This window comes from Vipera berus, assembly GCF_964194415.1.
Source record: "Vipera berus genome assembly, chromosome: W".
NCBI classification, from domain to species: Eukaryota; Metazoa; Chordata; class Lepidosauria; order Squamata; family Viperidae; genus Vipera; species Vipera berus.
The window spans coordinates 44,555,471-44,571,556 of record NC_138210.1 but is presented as its reverse complement, the minus strand read 5'-3'; the positions used below and the strand labels follow the sequence as shown (position 1 = coordinate 44,571,556).

General features: G+C 46.6%; 1 protein-coding gene across 14 annotated transcripts in view; it reads left to right on the top strand.

Moving 5' to 3' along the window:
• The first annotated feature begins 10,458 nt into the window (after window positions 1-10,458).
• Window positions 10,459-16,086, top strand: part of LOC308676588 (transformer-2 protein homolog alpha-like) — a 108,979-nt gene continuing 103,351 nt past the window's right edge. For 11 of the 14 annotated variants that reach the window (XM_081342483.1, XM_081342476.1, XM_081342470.1 and 8 more), the window contains exon 1: window positions 10,459-10,602. In XM_081342483.1, the coding sequence (XP_081198609.1) occupies window positions 10,567-10,602 (36 nt within the window). In that variant the 5' untranslated portion in view covers window positions 10,459-10,566. Of the gene's footprint in view, window positions 10,603-10,667; window positions 10,767-16,086 lie in introns of those variants that run through there. The other 3 variants (XM_081342478.1, XM_081342473.1, XM_081342472.1) reach the window with 2 other exon arrangements.

Genomic DNA, 16,086 nt, shown 5'->3' with positions numbered 1-16,086 from the left:
TCCAGGCCTCGAACGCCGCTTTGATGGCCAGCAGCTCCTTCTCCCAGATTGTATAATTGCGCTCCGAAGGGTTCAGTTTTCGTGAATGGTACGCGCAAGGGAAGAGGGTACCGCTGGGCGTCGTTGCCTGGAGTAACACCGCCCCAATGGCAATGTCGGAGGCGTCCGCCTCCACGACAAACGGCCATTGCGGGTCAGGATGCTTCAAGATGGGCTCCTTCATGAAGGCTTCCTTCAAAATCTGGAAAGCCTGTTGTTCTGGAGCGTTCTACTGGAACCGAGTCTTCTTCTGCAGGAGCCGGGTGAGGGGGGCTGTCAAGGCAACAAACCCAGGGATGAAAGTTCGGTAATAGTTGGTGAACCCAAGAAGGCACTGAACATCCTTCACGCGACGCGGGGGTTGCCAACTCTGCAAAGACTCAACCTTACTCGGCTCCATGGCGATGCCCTCAGGAGAAATGCGGTGACCCAGGAAATCGATGGTCACCCGGTAGAACTGGCACTTCTCCAACTTGGCAAACAGCCGATGTTCTCGGAGTCGCTGCAGGACCTGATGGAGATGCTGATGGTGCACCTCACGCGACGGGGAGTAGATCAGGATGTCATCCAAGTAGATCACGACAAACTGATCCAACAAATCCCGGAAAATGTCATTCATGAAATGCTGAAACACGGCGGGGGCATTGGTCAGGCCAAACGGCATCACCGTGTACTCAAAATGTCCATAGCGAGTACCAAACGCCGTCTTCCACTCATCACCCGGCCGAACCCAGACGAGGTTCTAAGCTCCACGCAGGTCCAGTTTCGTGAAAATCTTAGCCTCCCAGAGTCGGTCCAAGAGTTCGGGGATGAGGGACAGCGGGTAACGATTGCGCACCGTGATGGCGTTAAGTTTCCTATAATCGCAGCAAAGCCGTAATTCGCCCGACTTCTTCTTGACGAAGAGCACGGGTGCAGACACTGGCGAGGATGAGGGCCGGATGAAACCGCGAGCCAAATTCTTCTCCAAAAAGTCCCACAATGCAGCCAACTCGGGGTCCGACATGGAGTACAAACGCCCCACTGGGAGAGGCGTATCAGGGACTAAATCAATGGGGCAGTCATAGGGCCTGTGCGGGGGTAATTGATCCGCCTCTGTCTCGCTGAACACATCAGCAAAGTCGGACAGTTCAGGAGGCAAGGAAACCCCTGGGGAACCCTCCACCTGGCCGGCACAGATATGGCGGGAGTGGTCCACGCACTGCAAGCTTGGGAAGGTGACCAAGTTCTGTGACCAATAGATCTGTGGGTCATGCGCCCGGAGCCACGCCAGTCCCAAGACCACGGGGAAGTGCAGGTCTGAGGTGATATAGAACTGTATGGCCTCCACATGGGAACTGATGGCCATACATAATGGTTGCGTGGCGGCCGTAATAGGGCCAGACAGGAGCACTCGACCATCGATAGTCTCCACTAACATGGGCGGATCCACCGGGCACTGGGGAACAGCCCATTTGTCCACAAATGCTGAGTCCATAAAATTTGTGGTGGCCCCAGAGTCAATTAAGGCATGGACTGGAATCCCCTCTGGCTTGCCAGGAAGGATCAGACGTGCCTCCAAAATCAGATGCCGTGGAGGTCCACAGGCAGCATTAGAAAGACGTCGCTCAGTGTTGTTGTGGAACGCCCGATCTATCACACCGTCTAGATCGGGCTCGGGGCGTTTCCCGACAGAAAAGTAGGGGACTTTCTCGGGGCAGGCTCGGTCACTGATGCCCGCTGTCGCTTCTTTGGGCAAAAAGCAGCCAAATGCCCAGGGTCCCCACAGTAAAAATACAACCCCCCCGATCGTCGTCTGTTCATTTCAGTCACCGATAGACGAGACCTGGCGGCACCCAGCTCCATTGGCTCCTCCCTTTGAACTGGGGGCTCACGCACAACAGGGGCTGCAGGGGTCTGTGGAGTGGCACGGCGACTCCTTCGCTGCTGCAACCGAGCATCGATCCGCAGGCAGAGATGGATCAGCCCATTCAGGTCTGAGGGAATATCTACACGGGCCAGCTCATCCAACATCTCCTCCGACAATCCATCCTGGAAGGCATCCACAAGCGCAGCCTCATTCCAGGCGGAATCCTGGCTAAGCAGCCGAAAATAGCTGATATAGCCCTGTAGGAGGCGTTGACCCTGCCTCAGAGCTTTCAGGCGTCAAGTAGCAGTCTGCGTCTTAATAGGGTCCTCATACATCAGACGCATATAATCACAAAACCCCACAAAGTTGTCCAACAATGGGCTAGGTTGAGCCAGCAGAGGCGTGCCCCAACGAGCTGCATCACCTGAAAGAAGGCTTAACACAAACCCCACCTTATCCCGGTCAGTGGGGAAATCAGCTGCTCTCACGCTGATAAAGAGCTGGCATTGTCCCAGGAAAGCAGGAAACAGTTCTGGAGTGCCTGTAAATTTATCCGGCATTGCAACTTGGCATTTTCTCCTGGGTGGGGGTGATGGTGGGGGTGCAGCATGAACCTGAGCTTGCAGTTGAGCCACCTGAGCTGCCAGCAAAGTGAGTTGCTGGGTGAGCTGGGCATTCTCAGCACGTAGCTGCTCCATAATATTAGTAAGGGGTGGGAGGCTGAAAGCAAACTGTTCTGTACCAGCCTGCTACCGGCCCTGCAGAAAAGGCAACCCCTTTATAAACGGCAAGAGGCTGGAATGACGTCTGCCAAATTTATTACTACAAAAAACAAACAAGACACGTACCAAGATACAGGAGCTTTGAAACACTATCTGAGCGGTTGCTTTCAGCAAACCAGCCCTCCCCAAACATTCCCTTTATAAAGAGTTCAGGGCGTGGCCTCTCTCTGCCTCCTTCCGAGAAGCCCCACAGCCTTCCTCTGTTTACTCCTACTTGACTGTCTCCTGCGTCGGGCGTCCTTGAACAGGGCCAGCTGTGGGTCATCTTCATCCACACTGTCAGGCTCACACAGCGGGGTCTCCATGGTAACCAAGTGGGAGGGGCCTGCCTGAGGGCTATCATCAGCAAGATCTTCAACCCCCTCAGCAAGGTCTTCAACACGCCCCTCCTCCTCTGATTCGTCCGACCCAACTGCCGAACCCACAGGCTGACCCTGAATCACAACACTGGGGCTGACGGTGCTGACGGCTAGTCCAAGATCCCTTGAGGGAAGGAAAGGAGGTCTGAACGCGAATCCTGGCCAAGACGGGGAGAGGACGAAGTGTGAAGACACCTCAGGCCAGTATGTGTTAAAGGGGAAAAGTACCTATCTCATTTGAAGATAGAAGAGGGGGACTGATCACCCTCCTGGACTCGGGACGGCGATCCTAAAGTAGTCCTTGTTAAGCTGTGTATGTGTTAAAGTTGTAAAGTACCTATCTCACCTGAAGATAGGAGAGGGGGACTGATCACCCTCCTGGAGTCGGGACGGCGATCCTAAAGTAGTCCGTGTTAGGCTGTGTGGGAGGTTAAGCCATTGCAGTTCCTATTGGTGACCGTTGGAATGTCCAGCACCGTAGGTCAGTGGCAGTGTTCTTAGAATGGGGGGGAGAAGCAGTGTTCCCAGCAGACCACTGGAATGCATGTTGAAAGGTTTTGATGATTATTTTAATCATACGCAGTATAAAGTCCTCTATCCCAAGGTGACGAAAGAGAGACTGAGGTTTCTATGTAAAAAGCAGTGGTCACATATGGGAGTTGGGTGGCCACGAGAGGGTACATTCAAAAATCAGCTCATCAATGACCTTCGGGCCATGATAGCAGCAAATGAGGAGAAGTACCCCAATCAATATCAGTATATAGATCAGTGGTGGAATGCAGTAGAAGAGAAGGCAGAGGACCTATTACAATGTCAGGCTGAGATGGTTCGCCTCTGTGTTGCTAGATCTAAAGGAAAGAAGTAAGAGGATGTGTCAAAAAGATTTAAGGACGTAAAAATACCCGAAACCAAGGTGTCCAATAACAAGAAAAAGTGCTATTTGAGGAAGAGGAAATGACTTTTAGACCGCCTCCTTATGTGTCACGTCCGCTCCCGCTGCCTCAACCTTTAGCAGCAGCAGTTGCTGCAGCGCCAAGTAGAGCACAGCCAGCAGTAAGAAAAAAGCAGAGAAAAAAGGAGCCCACGGCTCCTAAGGAAGAGGAGGATCCTTCTGTGGCTGGGAAGGGTGAGATAGATGATGATGTTGATGAAGAGGAGGAAGGATTAGCTGCTGGGGTAGATGTATCGGTAGGAGTAATGACAAGGTCAGCTACAGCTAAAGCAGCGGCTGCTAAGCGTGGATTCTTAGCTTCCTTAAGGGAGACAGATCAGCAAGTTACAAATCAACAGGGTCAGGTGGAGTTCCACCCTATGTTTCAATATGTCCCATTCACTACAACGGATCTCTTGAACTGGAAGCAGCATTATGGTCCTATGACCACTAAGCCAACAGAGATGGCAGACCTGTTTCAGACTATCATGCAAACCCATAACCCCACATGGCAGGATGTACAGCAGTTATTGAATACTTTATTAACTCCGGAGGAGAAGGAGAAATGGAGAGCCACGGTTAGAAAGTGTGTTATAGACAGGTACCCTAACGCGCAGAATATACAGGCAGAGTTACAGACAAGAGCACCGGAGCAGGATCCAGATTGGAACGTTAGGGATGCAGCGCAATGGACGTTGTTGCAGGAATATCAGAATTTAACAGTAGAGGCGCTTCGGAAGGCAGGAAAACCCCCTGTGAATATGTCTAAGCCGTCTTTGGTAACGCAGGGAGCAGATGAAAGCCCAGAGAGTTTTTTGCAACGGCTGATAGAGGCTTATGAGCTGTATACGCAGATAGATCCGAGACACACAGACAATGTACGAATGTTGAATGAGAGATTCATAGCACAAAGTTATGGTGATATAAGGAAGAAGTTACAGAGGTTGGAAGGAGCTCTGGGAAAGAATACCAGTGAATTGCTGGAAGTGGCAAGGAAAGTGTATGTTAATAGGGACAAAGTAGAGAAGAAAGAGAGAGAAGCACGAATGCAGAGGAAAACGGAATTGTTGGCGGTAGCTTTACAAGGAAAGACGCTGCTTGTGTCAGACCAGTGTGCGTATTGTAGGGAAGAAGGTCATTGGCATAGGGAATGTCCGAAACGAGGGACGAGAGGACGAGGCTGGAGAGGAAGGACAGGTTTTGAAAGAGGAAGGTCTGTACGCACGACACAGACTGGATTTCCCTTGAGAGGTAGAGGATCCAGAGGGAGCCGAGGAGGTAGAGGAAGAATGGAGAGTGAACGTGAGATAGAAGGGATTGGATTGGCAGGGACAAGTTGGACGGATTGATGGGGACCAGGCTTAGAGGAGGCCCCCCCTGAGCCTTTGGTAACTATGAATATAGGGGGCCATAAGACAATGCTTTTGGTAGATACGGGAGCAGGAAGGTCAGTCGTAAATAGCCCAGTTTCAGCACCTGGACCCCAACAAATACAGGTTCAAGGTGTGTCAGGACAGATATTGGGACGGCAGGTCCTAAAACCAGTCACATGTATTTTTAATGGATCGCAAATTCAACATGAGTTCTTATACATCCCTGAGTGCCCAATCCCCTTATTAGGCAGAGATTTGCTTAGCAAACTAGAAGCCACAATCTCTTTTGACAAGGGTCAGCAGAAACTTAAAATAAAACACCAGAGTGAAGCACTGTGGAGACTCATGGTAGCTAAGTCAGCTATTGAGCTAAATAATAAGGAGAAATGGAGGGAATTCGAGGTTCCAGGTATATGGGCAGAGGATAACCCTCCCGGATTTGCAGCTCATCACCCTCCGATAATAGTGGAGGTGAAGCCCCTGGCTACACCAGTTCATATTCTGCTAAGCTTGTAAGCCGCCCTGAGTCTTCGGAGAAGGGCGGGATATAAATGCAATTAAAATAAATAAATAAAATAAAATATTCATCAGCGCCTGTGCTCTAATGAGGCTGTAGCTGCGATATATGGAAGCATTCAAAAATACCTTAAAGCAGGGATTTTGGTGCCCATTCAGTCGCCTTGGAACACTCCCATTTTGCCAATCAAAAAACCAGATGGAAATTTTCGCCCCATGCAAGATTTAAGGATTATCAATTCAATAACAGAAACCATACATCCTGTTGTGCCAAACCCGTATACGCTCCTTAGTTTGATTCCACTGACTGCTAGGTGGTTTTCAGTAATAGACTTAAAGGATGCCTTTTTCACAATCCCAATCCACAAGATTAGTCAGCCATTGTTTGCATTTGAGTGGGAGAGCCCGGGGACAGGTCAGAAGAGGCAATACACATGGACTCGACTTCCCCAGGGGTTTAAAAATTCACCCACCTTGTTTGGTACTCCCCTAGGAAAGGACTTGCAGCATTATGTACCTCGACAACCTGGGGATATAGTTTTACAGTATGTAGATGATGTCTTGGTAACAGGCAAGACAGAGGACTTATGTTGGGAAAATACAAGAACTCTGTTGCTTCTGTTATTGAAATGTGGTTATCGGGTATCCAGAAAGAAGGCACAATTGGTACAGCAGAAAGTAAGATATTTGGGATATGATATTAAGCATGGTCAGAGAGCCCTAGGACAAGAAAGGAAACAGGCGATTCTAGCCATTGCGGAACCAGTAAACAGAAGGCAGCTGCGAGGTTTTTGGGGGTTGGCTAGGTTTTGCAGAATTTGGATACCTAATTTTGCACTGATGGCAGCTCCGCTTTATACAGCTACAAAGGGGGGTGACTTTGAACCTTTTCAGTGGGGAGGAGAACTAAGAAGGGCTTTTAAGGACATTAAGCTTGCTCTTACAGCAGCACCAGCTTTGGTTTTACCCAATTTCAAGAAGGCTTTCAATCTATATGTAGATACCAAAAAGAATGTTGCATTGGGAGTGTTGACACAGCAGCTGGGGCAGTGGCAGCAACCAGTGGCTTATATGTCCAAACAGCTGGATGGTGTGGCGCAAGGGTGGCCACATTGTTTAAAGATCTTAGCAGCTATAGCGCTCCTTTTGCAAGATTGTAACAAGCTAACTTTCTCATGTCCTGTTAACGTTCATACTCCTCATGCTGTTCAGTCCATTCTGGATAATAAGGGACATTTATGGATAAGCAATAAAAGGCTTTTTAAATACCCAGCAATGATGATCGAGAATCCACAAGTTAAATTGGTAGTGTCTAATCGATTGAATCCAGCCACCCTCCTGCCTATAGAGACTGAATTGGAACATGACTGTTTGCAAGTATTGGACAATGTCTATGCTGAAGGAAAGACACTGAACGTGTGGACAGATAGCAAACAGATACAGCATGGACATTTAATTCTGCACCTCATTGATGCGGTTAAAAAACCAACAAAAGTATCAGTAATGCACTGTAAGGGACACCAGAGAGGAAGTGATAAGGTAGCTATTGGGAATAGGAAGGCAGATCTGGAAGCAAAACATGTGGCTAAGAAGACAGGGGCTACACCGGATTTGTCAATACATGTGGCTATGGATATGGGAGTGTTGTCTGCTGAAATAAAGCCAACATATTCTCAGCAGGAATGTATAAAGGCAGTAAACGACCTCAAAGCAACTGTTAGGGATGGTTGGTATCTGTTACCAGACAAACGCATCTCCGTGCCAGCCTCTGTGGCCTGGACGTTGGTTCAAGCATCCCATGATGCTACTCATATGGGGAAGACAGGATTAGAAATGGCATTGGGAAGGGATTATTTCATTGATGGACTTGCAGGCATGGCAGTGTGCATAACATCTCAGTGTACAACGTGTGCAAGGGTCAATCCGTGGCAAGGGCCCCTCTTGCCACCAGGAACCATACTGATGACATATTTCCCAATGGACTCTGTAATGATAGATTTTACAGATATGCCACAGAATGGACTATATAAGGCTATGTTAGTAATTGTTGACATGTATACCGGATGGCCTGAAGCATTCCCTACAAAAACCAAACAGGCTAAGGAGGTTGCAAGAATATTGTTGAAAGAACTAATTCCCAGGTTTGGGAGTCCGTCTTTCATTTCTTCAGATAATGGCCCTGAATTTGTCCATTGTATTAACCAAGCTATAGCTCAAGCAATAGGATCTAAATGGAGGTTTCACTGTATGTTCCATCCGCAGTCGGGGGCTAAGGTGGAACGAATGAACCGCACTTTAAAGGAGAAAATTACTAAAATATGTGCTGAGAGCCATTTGAAGTGGCCTGATGCTTTGCCCTTAGCACTGTATTCTGTGAGGTGTGCGCTGCGAAAACAGTACAGATTATCCCCGTTTGAATTGATGTTTGGTCGTCCTCCCACTCTGTTACGACGAAACCTGACGGGATGGCCAGATTTGGGACATAAGGGGGGAGTGTGGAACATGTAGATGGTACAAGAACTAAATCAAAAGGTTGAAAAGCTTCGAGGTTATGTGCTGGAGCAAACTCCTCCTAGAATAGTAACAAAGTGTCATCCCTTCAAACCTGGAGAGTCTGGGTGAAACATTGGAAGCGGGAACAGCTAGAAGGCAGATGGAAAGGACCATATGTTGTTATTATGTCCTCTCCTCTTGCTGTCAAGATTGCAGAATCCAAATCATGGATCCACTGGACAAGAGTCAAAGCAGCAGCTGAACCTGAATGGGTGGTGTCTAAAGTTCCAGTGGTTCCCACAAAATTAACATTTAAATGAAAGTGATATATGATTTGTTAGCGTAGCTGGACTTATTTAAGAAGCTTTAGTATATTCGCTGAAAGGCTACTCTACTAGAACCTTACCGGCAATAGGTTCTTCTACGCACAGTAGTGAAGACCCCTGCTAAGTCACTCCGGAAGCTGACTTTCTACGCACGGGAGAAGAATGGAGAAATGTTTACTGTTGCTATGGGTGTATTGTATTGCTGCCTCATGTACCAATGTTTCAAAGGAAGTTAGGGGTAACCAAGGGAACGGGACCAAAACTGACGCCTGTGATGCCTGTATAATCAAAGAAGACCTCTGTTGAGACTCATCGTCATGTGGAAAATAACGAAGTAGCGAGGAAATTTAAATATATATATATATATATATATGGTTTTAGTATTATCATGTAATCATATTTTATATTTTATAATAATCATTTTATAATCAATTGCCTGAGTAGATGCTTTGAGTATATGGGGAAAAATACAGGCCTCAAATGGAGGGAGGGGGAGAACAGGAGTTACCATGGGGCCCAGTGTGAGTCACCATCTAGGAATTGTTTTTAAGTACCTTCTGGTGCCTGGTACCCCTGGCAGGTGTAGAAGATGGGAGACATCTTTTCTCTAGAATTGATAAGCATGTACATAAAGAGGATAGTAGGGGAGGGATCTTATTAGTATAATGTAAGCAAACGGGCAGAGATAATGTATTCTGTTTAGGCGCTTCTGATAGATTGTAACCTCCAAAGCCTAAGCCAATGGGGCCATGGGGGAGGGAATGGGGCGTCATGATAGGATGTATAATAATATGTGATTTTGGAATTTGGAGGTGTGGTTCAGTGCTTGGCTACATTGCAATGTTTGCCTTCCTGAATCCACCACGCTTTGCAAACCGTTACTTTTTAGACTTTCTTGTGAAGTCTAATAAACTTCTTTTCTATTTGTAACTCAGAGTGGATTTCAATTTGTGACTATTTTTGTGTCTAACAGTCACAAGTTGAGATAAGTCTCAAAAGGGGGGAATAAAGAGGAAGTGTACTAAAGTAATTGTGTAAACAAACGTATTCGTGTCCTTAGGGCAGACGCTGATCAAGGTAGCCATAATCCTGATAGCGTAACTGCACGTATTACCCAGCGACTGTCTTAAAGAGGAATGTATTAAAGTCCTTGTTTAAGCAAACAGTCTTGTCCTTAAGGCAGATGATGATTGGGATGCCATATCCTGTCTGTGAAACTACATGTATTTCATGTAATTTTCTTCTGTAAACTGTTGTCTGATAAGAATGTGCAGGATGTAACCATATAAGGAACAATGTATAACAATGTATAACTAGGAATTAGAGGCGTATAAATATGTCTGTTCATGAGCCCTTCGGGGTTCAGACCCTTTGCTTTGTTTTAAGCCTTCTGAACCTGCGCAATAAACCTTTCCTTTCCTGAAGAGCTTGCGTGAGTCTCTTCTTTCTACAACAGTGTGGCTGAACTCCTGTGTGTGTTTCACTCCACCAAGCCTTTGCAAATGCTTCTTTTGAAATAAAACTTTGTTGCTGGAATTCCAAGTGAGTGTTTTGTTTTGGATCTTGAGCCACGTTCCAAACATGCTTGAGCAGGTTGGACTAGAAGTCCCTTCCAGCTCTATTCTCATTGAACTGCGCCACTCGCCCAGCCTGCCCTATTGTTCCTTGCGTCGTCTATGCCACCATTGAGGCCTATCTGGGCGTGTCACCAAGAGTCCCCTCCCGTTCCCTCAGCGTCAGCGTCGTGCGCAGACGTTACTGACTGAGGCGCCATTTTACGTTGCCATCTCCACAGCAGAGAAATAATTGGAGGCAGTGGCAGGAGAAAGTCGGGGCTCGGCGCTCCTCCCTTGGATTCCCGCTTGTTTGGCCACCTGCCGCCTTAGACACTCGCCAACATGAGTGACGTGGAGGAGAATAACTTCGAGGGGAGGGTGAGTAGTGAGCGGTTCTGTCCGGTCCGAGGTGTCGGAGACCTGGCCCTGAGGGCAAGAAGTGGGCGAAGAGGAAAAACGAGCCTCCGAGTCGGGTGCTGAGCGGGGCGGACTCATCCCGAGAAACTTTGTTGTTCCTTGCCAAAATGGTTCCTTCATCTGAGGTGGGGCTACGTTACATTCCGCCCGCAGAGGCCGCGCTCTCGTCTGTTTCGGCTTGGCCCTGCTTTCTTCCTTCCGGACCAGGATCTTCGGACTTACAAACCGTGATCCCGACTCCAGTTTTGACGCCATCGCTCACCCCTTTAATGGGTTTGGGTTTTAGCGCCCCTTCGTCTTTTTAACCGTTTGCCCTGTCCCTAGTTCCCATTTTGCGGTTCTTTCATTCCCGTTTGCTTTAAATAATCTTTTTCACTTTAATAAGATTCCCCCTTAACAAATCCAAATAGAAAATGCTGGGCTGGTGGGAAGGGACCCTACACAGTCAGAAATCGGGTGGGTCGGCGATAAAAGCCCTCTTGGCCTGGGGGAGAGGTGAGGGTCGTTTGTAATAATATGAAAATGGCTTCGGGGTTTTTCAGTTAAAAATGCCGCTAAACTTCTAGCATAATTATATTAGGTTTACACCGGAAGAGAGTCAACATTTTGTTACGATAAGGTATTAAGGTATGGTACTTAGCCGATATTTTCTGCGTTATTGTGGGTAGTAATGATGGAAAGATTTAATTAGAAGCTACTTGCCACTGTTCCAATTTCATTTTGCACTGTCTTAAATAACTTCGGTCATTAATTATTGAAAGATATTTTTAAATTTTCTGTAGAGTTTAAATATGCTTTTAAATATGCTGTCTGGGAAGAGTGTTAGTTTTTTAGATTTAGCTGTGTGTGTGTTTGTGTGTGTGTGACACTATTAAAAACAAGATAATTTCATTCCCCTCCCTTGGGAAAAATCTTGTAATTTTCTCAAAAATTCTAATAGAAGTGTGTGGTTTTACTGCAAATCTCATCTGTGTATCTTATTTCAGTCTTTACAATTAATGTTCAGTTGCACCTAGTAATGATGCTTCATAAAGCTTATTCTCACATTTTAAATCTTGAAAAACAAAATTAAATGTAAACCTTTGGAGAAAAGTGCTTTTGATATATTGAGGACATTGTTTGATTTCCTATGTCAGGGGTAGGCAACCTTGGCTCTTTTATGACTTGTGGACTTCAACTCCCATGGCTGGCTCAGGAATTCTGGTAGTTGAAGTCCATGAGTCATAAAAGAGCCAAGGTTGCCTATCCCTGTCCTATGTAAAAGTTCAAGAACAGTTATCTTAACATTGAAGCAGTATCTGGAAGTTGAGAAGAAGTGAAACAGATGAAACAATCTGAAACCAAGCAAGTCTGTAGGTGTGTGAAAAAATAAATTGCCCAACATTACTAGATTAAGAACCTGGGTGCAATCAAATCCTGCTTTGTTTCTTTATAAATAGTTACATTATTGAACTAGGGTGCTTTTTATTGTTTTGGTTTTTTTGCTGAGGTGCACTTCTCTTAGTTGAGTGTTCTGCCTTAGCTACCTCTGAATTTCTTCACCTAGTCCAGGGGGCATGCACTTTCCTTTAAAGTCTGGGGGCCTAGGAACAATATAAAGACTGTACTTTGAATCTTATAAGATTCAAAACTAGCAACATAGTAGCTTGGAGCACAGCTTTCACTAGTTATCCCAGGATTCAGAAATGATTTGAGTGAGGTATCAAATTTGGAAAACTGCCCATCTCCCTCACAGAGGGACTCTAGGCAGTGTACAAATAAAATATTAACACTTAGAAACTGTATATAACATTTTAAAAGAGGCAAAGATAGTTAAAATGCAGTAATAAAAGTTAATGAAAAGGCAGTGGAGGGCCTTCAGGGTGTTAACCAGCACCATGGCTGTGTGCTTCTTTGTGAGCAGCAAGACGACAGAGCCATGTTTTCAAACCTTTCTGAATAGTATGTCCTTGTGGTCATGTGTTACATTTTGGATGGGGGAGATAGGTTGAAGGTTCTTTTTGCATTTTCATTTACTTGAATTTCCTACATGACTGTAAATGTTTAATAGAAACTGTTTTTGAGCTAAGTCTTAAATGCAATATGGGGGAAATGTGGGACAGATAATAAGAATGGGTCTGTTTAGATTTTTTAAAAAAATATTGTGAAATTTCAGTATCTCACTATCACACTAGTTTACTGTTCTCAGAATAGATACTGAAAAACCTGCTCCTCTATCAGTAGATACAGTATGTTTGAGGCCACCTACCTTAGCTGCATAAATTGTATTTTTTAAAAATTGGATGCTTTGGGATTCAGGTTCTGTTCTGAGTTGCTAATGGCATAAAAGTATTGACAGGCTTTCATAATAAAACAAATAAGTTTTCAAATTCTACCTTCCCTCCTCCCATTAACTATGTAAATATTTTATAACCATTGCTATTTTTATATACATTTTATTAAATTTTAAAAGAGAACATATAAACTAATACCGTTACCGTTACTACCGTTACTCAGATATTCGGGTGTGAGTCGCTCCTCCTGAGATGTGGCCCTGGGGTTCAGTTGGGTTTGTTGCTGGCGTATCTTTCACCTACCTGTGTAGCAGCAGCCCAGCCCAAGCTCCTCGACACCCTCTCTGGGTTGGCGGTTGAGTTCCCCAGACTTATGGTTCTGGGGGACTTTAACCTGCCATCCCTGGGAGGTTCGTCGGGGTTGGCTTGGGAGTTTATGGCCTCCATGACGGCCATGGACCTGACCCAAGTAATTCAGGGCCCGACACATGGGGGGGGTCACACACTCGATCTTATTTTTCTATCTGGACGGTGGCTTGATGATCTGGGAGGGGGATCTCCAGTTATTACACCCCTGTCATGGACCGATCATCACCTCCTGCGGCTGGCCTTCCGTTTTGCCCCCCTCTGTCACGGGGTTACAGAACCGACCAGATGGTTCCGTCCCAGGCATCTAATGGACCCTGAACGGTTCCAGGAGGCGCTTGGATCTGTGCCTGCCATCTTCGCTCACAGCCCGGTCGATGCCTTAGTGGAAGCCTGGGAAAGGGCGGCCACGGAGGCACTCGACCGCGTTGTTCCCATGCGGCCCCTGACTCGGCGCAGATCCCGGCGGGCACCATGGTTTTCCATGGAGCTCAGGGAGATGAAGCGTCGGAGACGGAGCCTAGAGAGCTGTTGGAGGTCCAGCCGGTCTGAGTCTGATCGATTGTGGTTAAGAACCTTTACGAGGTCTTATCTTGCAGCGATGGAGGCAGCGAAGTCCAATTACTAAGCTGCCCTCATCGCGTCCGCAGATAATCACCCAGTCGCCCTGTTTAGGGTGACTTGCTCCCTCCTGAATCAGGAGGTGAGGGAGGAGCCCCTGCAGGGTCGTGCCGAGGAGTTTAGTCAATATCTGGCGGATAAAATCGCTCGGATTCGGGCCGGTCTGGACTCCGACTGGGCGGAGTCTGATGATGGGGAATCGAGCGGTCTTGGGAACATTACTTGGGAAGAATTTGATCCTGTGACTCCGGAAGAAGTGGACAGGATCATGGGGAGGCTGAGTTCCACCACGTGTTTATTGGACCCATGCCCCTCCTGACTGGTTTATGCAGCTCGGGAGGGGACACGAGGCTGATGATACCCAGCTTTTTATTTCCACCCCAAATCAACCCAGTGATGCCCTTGCCGTGATGTCCCGTTGCCTGGAGGCGGTGAGGGTCTGGATGGGGAGGAACAGGCTTCGTCTAAATCCCGACAAGACCGAGTGGCTGTGCATACCAGCATCTCGGGTTGTCCACTCTATTCCATCTTTAACTATAGGGGGTGAAGTGTTGCCCCCCGTAGATAGGGCTCGCAACTTGGGTGTCCTCCTTGACTCACAGCTCTGTTTAGAAGATCATATAGGAGCTGTGACCAGGGGGGCTTTTGCCCAGGTTCGACTGGTGCACCAGTTGCGGCCCTATTTGGACTGAGATGCCCTACGCACAGTCACTCATGCGCTCGTGACCTCTCGGATAGACTACTGCAATGCTCTCTACATGGGGCTGCCCTTGAATACCACTCAGAGGCTCCAACTGGTGCAGAATGCGGCTGCGCGAGTTGTGATGGGGTGTCTCCCGATACTCCCATGTAACACCTCTGCTCCGCGAGCTGCATTGACTTCCAGTTGTCTTCCGGGTGAGATTCAAGGTGCTGGTGATGACCTATAAAGCCCTAAATGGCATGGGCCCGGATTATTTACGAGAGTACCTTTTGCCGGCGTTAACTTCCCATCGTCCTGTGCGCTCCCATAGAGAGGGCCTCCTCAGGGTGCCGTCGGTCAGGGAATGTCAACTGGTGGCCCCCAGGGGGAGAGCAATCTCTGTGGGTGCGCCTGCCCTCTGGAACCAGTTTCCTGTTGAGCTCTGGATGGCTCCCGACCTTCGCTCTTTTCGCCGCGACCTGAAGACTTGGTTATTTGAACTTGCCGGCCTGGACTGAGGGATTGGGGTTTTAGATTTTAAATTCCAAATTTTAAATTTTAGAACGTGTTTTATTGCTTGGGCTGTTTGGTTTAATTTATTTTAATTTTTGTATATTATGTGCTGTATATTGTGTTTTAATTGCCCTGTACACTGCCCCGAGTCCTTCGGGAGAGGGGCGGTATATAAATCCAAATAATAAATAAAAATAAATAAAATAAGGAGAGCATAGATAGAGAGAAAAAATAAAGCTGAAGAAAAAATAAAAATAGAAGCTTCCAATTTTCTTGGAGGAAATACAGGTATGCTTACAAAGTTCTCTTACTCCCCGATTACAAAACAGTTCACTCAGCGAAACCAGAAATCCTAAGTACATTTTTTTCTGATTCATGCAAAAAGTCTATAAGGCTTTCCAGTTAGCCATAAATGTAGATACTGTCTTTAATCAAGTTAATTTAGCCATCTCTGCAAGTTTCATCTTCATCACCAACCATTCCTCCTTTGTGGGTAGTGTCGAACCTTTCCACTTTTGAGCATATTTTATTTTTCACATTTCTGTACCTCCCATCTCCCTCAAAGAGATTATCTTAGATTATATAATATATATGTTTATACGTGCTTGTTTAATTATTTGGATGAGTACAAATGGACTGCAGCAACCCTGAACACCAAAAAAGGAAACAGGCTAGCTATACATCTTCCAACAAAATGGATATTCATGCAACTTAATCAAAAAGTGCTTGACCACTCAATCCACTATAGCACAACCAGCACAAGCTGTGAAAAGGATAACACTACTATATACCAAAAATATCTCAGAAATAACCAGACTAGTTACAACAATACAGTATCACCATAGCACACAAAGCAACTAAAATTCTCCAAAACATCAGTAAACCAAAAGATCCAGCAGCCCCAGAAGAAAAAACGGGACTCAACTACAATATACAATGTAATGACTGAAACAGCCACTACATAGGACAAACAGGCAGAAGACTGGCAGA